At 41.7% G+C, this 7665-nt stretch overlaps 1 protein-coding gene across 1 annotated transcript in view; it reads right to left on the bottom strand.

Moving 5' to 3' along the window:
• IQCE (IQ motif containing E) overlaps positions 1-7665 on the bottom strand; it is a 39204-nt gene that overhangs the window by 28108 nt on the left and 3431 nt on the right. Inside the window, exons 3-8 of the mRNA XM_018555468.1 lie at positions 7231-7273; positions 4427-4573; positions 3945-4076; positions 2674-2744; positions 1573-1686; positions 138-188 (exon numbers count right to left, since the gene is read on the bottom strand). Coding sequence (XP_018410970.1) covers positions 138-188; positions 1573-1686; positions 2674-2744; positions 3945-4076; positions 4427-4573; positions 7231-7273 — 558 coding nt within the window. The remainder of the gene's footprint in view (positions 1-137; positions 189-1572; positions 1687-2673; positions 2745-3944; positions 4077-4426; positions 4574-7230; positions 7274-7665) is intronic.

The following is a 7665-nucleotide window of genomic DNA, read 5'->3' on the forward strand; positions in this document are numbered from 1 at the left end:
CCAGCACCCCCCGCCCCTGCCCGCCCCCCCCCCCCCCCCCCCCCATATGACCCAAAGAGATGCCGCATAAGGCAACAGCCTCACACTGTCTTATTATATGGATGGCTCTGTATACAGATCACCAACATTTCACTTACCAAACTGTTGTCACTTCTTTTATCCACCAAACTCCGAGTAAAATCTGAGCTCTGCAGAAAGGAGAAGAGAAAATTTAGGGTCTATACTTCAGTATGTAAGAGGCTCAGGATTGATAAGGACTGATACAGCACATCTGGGGCTCAGGTTATAAGTCGCCGGTGCTGGCCTAGGTTTTGGTGCACTACTAAGATGGAGAGTCCAATTTAGGGAACAATAGGAAGAATGAGAACCTCAGGACACTTACAAATACTGCAACTTGCAGTCATTATGGTTCAGTGCCTGTGTGAAACACAGAGGTTCTTTTGTACACAATATGGCTAAAAGTTTGTGAACACCTGATCATCACACCTACAGTATATAAGCTTGCTACACATTTCCTTTCAAAAACAAGAGCATCAATACTGAGATTCAGTCATGCTGGAACAGAAAACGACCTTCCCTATATTGTTGCCACGAGGTTGGAAATTCCTAATCATCTAAAATGTATTTGTATGCTGTAGCATTACTAGTATCCTTTACTGGTAGCACATCCAAAATTTGCAGGTGGTTCTACATACATTTTGGTCATATAGTAGGGATGCACCCATATCGGGTTTTCATTATCGAGTACAAGTACCCATATTTTTTTTCCGGTACTCGCAGATACCGAGTACCGATGCATTGTGTCCCATGAAGTCGGGTGGTGGATCATGACCCGCCGCCCGGCTTTCTGACTGCCTGTGAAGCCGATGTTTTAGCAAAAGAACATCGGCTTCAGAGGCTGTCTGGCTTCCTGAGGTGCCGTCTAGCTTTCAGATTAATCAGGAAGCCAGGCTGCCTAGCAACAAGTGAAGCCGGTTTCCTAGCCAAATAGGAAGCCTGGCAGCATGTCATGACCCGCCTACCAGCTTCCTGATTGGCTAGGAAGCTGGGTTCACTTGTTCCTAGGCAGCCTGGCTTCCTATCCAATCAGGATGCCAGGAGGCGGGTAATAACCCACCACCCAGCTTCCTGAATTGGAAAGGAAGCCGGCTCCAGGCTCCCTCATCACTCCTCTGGTATCGGAGCATTTGGGCGAGTACTCGCACTCGCCAAAATACTCTGTATCGGTGCATCCCTATCATATAGTGTAGGTGTGATGGTCAGGTATCATATACTTTGACTATATAGTGTACATTGTTTGTTTCTTTTAGCATCAGGAACCCGCCCCTAAGAGTCTAGGTTTCAGTACCAGGAACACCCCATAGAGTCCAGTTTGTCATGGCCACGATGGAGATAACACAGGCAGGCCTCAAACTACTATGACGGGGATCAAGCTGTACCGGATACTGAAAAACCCCCAAAAAGGGTAGAACATTATTTACCAAGCAGTCCTTCCAGTTCAGCAATGGTAAATTGAAAACTAGAAACCATATGAATCATATGTAATTTGTGCAATGTAACATTTAAACTCACTCTGGAGGGGTCAAGCAGCTGTTCTATCTGACGATCTTTTCGGGTATTCTCTTCTTCTAGCCTCCGGAGTTTTGTTTTCATGATGTCATTCTCAGATTTTTGTGCTTGTAAAGTCTTTTTAAAAAAGTGAAACGTGTTGAAAACCATGCATGGCAAAAATATATAATAAATCCTGCACTAAGATATGGCGTATAACCTAAAGTATAATGTATACATCGCACAAAGGTCACTTTACCAGGTTTGTGTGTCCATAATACATAGAAACAAATGACATAGAAATATATATGAGACAGAACCCCAAAGTCTGCTTAGTACTCAGTTCAGCCCCTGTGCATACCTATAGTACAATGTTTCTTCAGGGCTGCAGTAAAACAACTAGATCTACCCAACTGTTTCCTAAAATCAAATCTGTGGTGGGGACCTAGAAGGCAAACGGACCATGACTATGCATTGAAAGAACCCAAGAATGACACATAGTTCACTTGCAGTGCCCCAAACCACAGCTGCAGGCCCCACAGGAAACAGACACTTCCAGGTAAGGAGCAGACCAGTATGCTCACTCCAACTTCTATGCTCATGATGTAATGCTTATGGAACTACAACCTCCTATGCCCAAAGGCAATGTAGGTGCCATCTAAGCCTCTGCTAAGATTAGAGTTGCCATGATGCTATACATGTAATCAGCTATGACACCAACCATTTGAGGGCTGAAAGTTCGGTTGAGAGCTGAAACAAGCACATTGACAATCCTGACACTTTTCATGCTTTAAAGGTAACGGTTTTGGGGGACATTACATTGGTAAGTAAAGTTCCTCTTTAACATGCTCTGGCATTGTTAAATGCCATGACCTATGCAAATATGGATTTTCAAAAATCTTGATCTTTGCATCAACATCAGGGGCTGTACTGGCAGATTTTGCTTTGTGCAAGAAAACCCAAAGTATTATCTGGCACCTATAAAGATACTGAGAGAAATAGGGACGAACATGGCTGCAACTATAATCTGTAAAAGTTCTGAATCTTTCTTTGTTTAACCATATGAGGCAGGACAGACATGGCAGATGAATCAGCTTCAGTGAGATGAGAGTCATGTGGACATACCTTCTTCAGATCTAAGATCTCATCATACATGTCCTCTTTCTCTTTAAAGTCTGGTGTTCCTGGGATGTAACCTGCCAGTAGTTAAATAATAAATGAATTCACATTAGTTATTTAGGAAGTAAAACACACAGACATTAAAAGGTGTCAGTCTATCTGTTTTTGGTACGTCAGTAAATTAACTAATCAACTCAAAAGCTTCTTCTACCGTTACGTACTATAACAGTGAGATTTCCTTTCCCGAGTTTCTATATGTAGCCAGCATCTCTTGTCACTATAAGGGCATCTTATGCTCTATGGATTTTTTTTGTATTTTACGGTGTGGAATATACGGCAGGAAAAATTAGATTTCAAGTTAGCTGAGAGGACAAAACTGGGATCTCATTGGTGAACGTCAAGGAGATATCAGAAACCAATGGGTGGAGTAGGTCACCTTTGTCAACCCATATATCTGAAATAAGATATTGGGTGACCATAAACTGACCATTTAATCCATCAGGTATAGTCCTGAGCCCTCATCTCTCCAGGGATACAAAATGATTGATAGAAGATACATGATTTCACCTCCTCTGTATTATATCTATAATGATCTTCAAGTGGAGTTCAGGCAATTTTGAATATTGTGGTATTTGATTTTTACGAGTTAGGGATTGTGTTTCAATAAAATGTATGTGTATTAAACAGTCAAAGTACTTGTATTTGTGGGATGCAGCCATTTTTAAGGAGAAATTAAACTCCAGTGTTAAATCTTAAATATGCATTCACGTACCTTCAATATTAACAAAAATGTATCTTATTTGTGTATGACCCAGAAGTAGAGCCTCAAATTGGTGCCGACACTGTTCTTCCTTCTGGAGGGTGGCTACTTTGTTTCTCATGGTCACTGTGTGTGTTGTAAAGTAGTCACCGCCCCAAGCTCCCTCCCAGGATGGACTCCAATCTCTGTTTAGTTTGCTTATTTCTATTGATATTGTAGTCCACACAAGAGTGAGCTTGGAGCGGTGACTACTTTACAACACAAACAGGGACCATGGGGGACAAAAGTCGCCACCCTCCAGAAGGAAGGACAGTGCCAGCACCAATGCAGAGATGATTTAAGGATCTACAGCCGAGTGATACACAAATAAGGTACATTTCTGTTAATAGTCAAGTCCAAGCTCACTCTCGTGATGGGCTACAATCTCACGTTTAGTTTACTGATTTGTATTGAGATTGTGATACAGCCCACTGTGCGAGTTTGAACCTCGTTGCTGTAGTTCAGTATTTGTAATTACCGTTACTAGAGGAGCGGGCGTGTTTAGGCTTCTTCATCCCGAAAGCTTCCTTGAGATACTCTGGTGTACCGCTGCCAGGGTTCACCCAGGCCTGCCCAATATCAGTGTCTGATTTTAGGGGCTGAGTAAGGCCTGTGTGGAGGAAGTACAAGATCACAATGAAGAAACCAATTAGGCAATAACATTAATGGAAATATTGACTCCACAGATACCAGATACTGCTGTGAATAAAATTATACCAACATCTCCAAGTAAAATCATGTATATCTAGTAGATTAGGAGTAGGGATGAGCTCAGGTTTGGTCTGAACTCGAGCCTGGAATATTTGAACAAATATGGCTGTGGAATGTCCCTTGGCACCTTCACATCTAATAGACTGCATAGGCATGATGATGTCACAAGTCGTTAGACAGCCAGAGCAAGAAGCTATGGGGACTGATCTGATTTTTAAACACAAGGTAATAATAGGATTGGATACTTACTATTGTCTTGTTTAAGTGATGCCAGCCACAGCTGTCTGGGCACCTTGGCCATTGGGTTCTCAGTGTGCATCTGACCTGTTCCTTTCAAGGACCTCCATACTGGTGCCTTTTTTGGGTGCAGCTTGGTACTGGAGAGATAGGGGGAGTCTAAAAAGAGAAGAAAACTTACTATAGGTCTCCATCCACATCACAAGTTATGATATTCATATATGCTATTAAACGTGGCCTGCCCCTTCTATAGAACTTACACCAAGGGACTATAAAAACTGCTTGGGCACTGAGCCTGCCGATTTCTACTTGTAGGTAGTGGAAGCACTGCTAGATCATTTACAGTTCAATCACAATGATTCAACCCCCATTTCAAATGTTCAGGTTTATTGGCACAATTTACAGACAGACATTCAGCTGTTTGCAATGAACAAATCAAACAAAAGCAATTGAAATAGGTCAACACAATGGGGTTTCCCCAAATTCAACTGAAAACTCAACTTTGAATGACTTCTGCAGTCTGAAAATGATTCAACCTTTTCCTGGAAAGCATCTTAAGTACTTAGTGGAGCACCCTTTTGCTGTTATGACCTGCTGCAAATGAGATGCATAGCCAGAAACCAAATTCTGACAGTGTTCCCCAGGCATTATTTGTCACCATTCATATATAACAATACATAAACAGACACAGCGACAGGCCCCTGTATGCACATGCATGAGATCTGGTGTCCCCTGTGTTTACATGAATGGAATGTGGAAAGTAGGTTCCCCTGGGATAGCTGATGCCTCTAGCCCAGGAGGCTGCAGAAGGAAATTTAAACGTCATTCTCTCCTAGGCAAGGATGGAGTCTGCGACGGGTCCAGCAGCAGAAAAAGATAAAAAAAAGGTATAAAAATTATCAAAGAAAGCTTGGCTTTATTCAAAAAGAGTAGGGGGGAGGATTAGATTGGTGAAAAGCTTTATTTTTAAATGAAGGTCTACTTGAAAGTAACCCGTCATATATTCATAAAAAAGAACTTGCCGAACTAAGATGTGTCAGCAAGTATCTATAGTTAGCAAATAGTCTTCTCTGTCCTTGGTAAGCTGGCTATATACTGTAATAATTTCTTCTTTCAACCTACGGGCTGAACAAAGAAAACATAACAGATTCCTCCATCAATGCTACGAGCGTTGATCGAGGAAACTCCCGCTGTCTTCATTATGGGTGCTATCAGAATACCCGAACGGAGCCGGCAGCTGATTGGCTGCCCACTGTTTGAAGATTTTCTGACTAGCTCCTTCGATCAGCTGTTCGAGGTATGCTGGTCAAAAGGGTGCCGGCAGCGACACCCACAGTATGAATTTCAGCCAGTTCATCAAGAAGCAGACAAAATTGGCATAGTTTAGCCTGCTTAAGGCTGTTTAACCACCTCCCGTCAATGGCTGTTCCTAAACGGCCGGACGGGAGCCTTATAGGAGCGGGAGGGCATCCTAAGACATCCTGCCCCTCTCCCGGCTCATTCGTGACGTCATGCGCTCACACAAGTGGGAAACTGTCCCTAGGTGACATTAGGGGTTTTAGAGACTCCTGATGTCTCCATAAAGAGTACCTGTCATATGAATTGGCTATCACATAGGGGATTTCTTAGTCCCCTATGTGATAGCAATAAAGTTAAGCATAAAAAAAAAGTTTAAAAAAAAATTAAAGCATAAAAAAAAGCTAAAAAAAAATGTTAAATAACACAGACATTTTTTTGAAAGTACCCTGCCCCCCACATACACATGCAAACATGCGTCGGGTGCGCCAACGTGCAAAAATTACGATTGCGCCCATTACGCCACACATATTACATATCGCCTCGATTTTGCGGCCGCGCGCAATTTTTAGGCTCGACATGTTTGGTAACCCCGTCTTTTATTTTTTACCAAAAAATTGGGATGATAATAAATGTTTCATAACATTTCATAGGGAAATAGTTTTTTTCCCCCCCAAAATGTAGGGTACTTTTTTTGTTATATACTAAAATTAAATACCACCAAAAGAAAGCTCTATCTGTCCCCCAAAAATTTTATAAAAACTTTATTCAAAAAGAGTAGGGGGGAGGATTAGATTGGTGAAAAGCTTTATTTTTAAATGAAGGTCTACTTGAAAGTAACCCGTCATATATTCATAAAAAAGAACTTGCCGAACTAAGATGTGTCAGCAAGTATCTATAGTTAGCAAATAGTCTTCTCTGTCCTTGGTAAGCTGGCTATATACTGTAATAATTTCTTCTTTCAACCTACGGGCTGAACAAAGAAAACATAACAGATTCCTCCATCAATGCTTATGAGAGTTGATCGAGGAATCTCCTGCTGTCTTCATTGTATTCTGAAAGAGGGCGCCGGCTCATCGGCTGCCCACTCTGTTCATTCGGAGATTTTCAGCTGATCGAGGGATGCCAGCCGAAAGGGTGCAGACAGTGGCACCCCCTGTGCGTAGTCTTGATGAACCGGCCAACATTTGCATAGTGTATGGCCAGCTGTAGCCATTTGAAATAGAACCCCTCTATATACACTTGGAGCTCCCAATACCCCTCCATCCACAATATCATTCTAGCTGCTCTCTGTCAACTCTTAGGGAATAGTGTTAGATTGGCAAGTTTTAGTTTTTTTTTATAAATTACAGCTTTCCTTTAAATGAGGGATAAATCTCTGGTCTTTGCACCTCGTATATTGGACGTGATTAGATGTATCATGTATTGTGATACTAAAATAAAGAGATACGATTTCCTTTACTGTAACCTTTGCAGAGATTATCAATATGGAAAAGTAACTGGTTGGAAGAGACACTCACTTTGTGACCTGGGGGGTTTGATGGCTTTTTTCTTCTTTACTTTCTGCACAGAAAAAAATAAATGTCAGAAGCAGACAATTCTACTAAATTATCTATTTACTGTTCACCCATCTAAATTTTGGAACATACTGTATTAGTTAAAGTATATTGGGGAGAATTTATCATAACTGGAGCAGACAAAAACTCCTCCCTCTGCTTTGCCATTTACTAATCACAGCTACAGTGTCTATTATAGAAAAGAGCTAATGTGTTAATATACAATGGGGGGGATTTATCAAAACTGGAGCAGATGTGCATGACAACCAATCAGCTTCTCTCTTCAGTTTGTTCAGTTAAGATTTGAAAATAAAAAAGAGAAGCCGATTGGTTGCCATGCACAGCTGCTCCAGTTTTGATAAATCCCCCCCCCCCCCCCCACTCTTTTTGATCACGCCA

Source organism: Nanorana parkeri, unplaced genomic scaffold (genome assembly GCF_000935625.1).
Source record: "Nanorana parkeri isolate BGI_ZX_2015 unplaced genomic scaffold, ASM93562v1 scaffold197, whole genome shotgun sequence".
NCBI lineage: Eukaryota > Metazoa > Chordata > Amphibia > Anura > Dicroglossidae > Nanorana > Nanorana parkeri.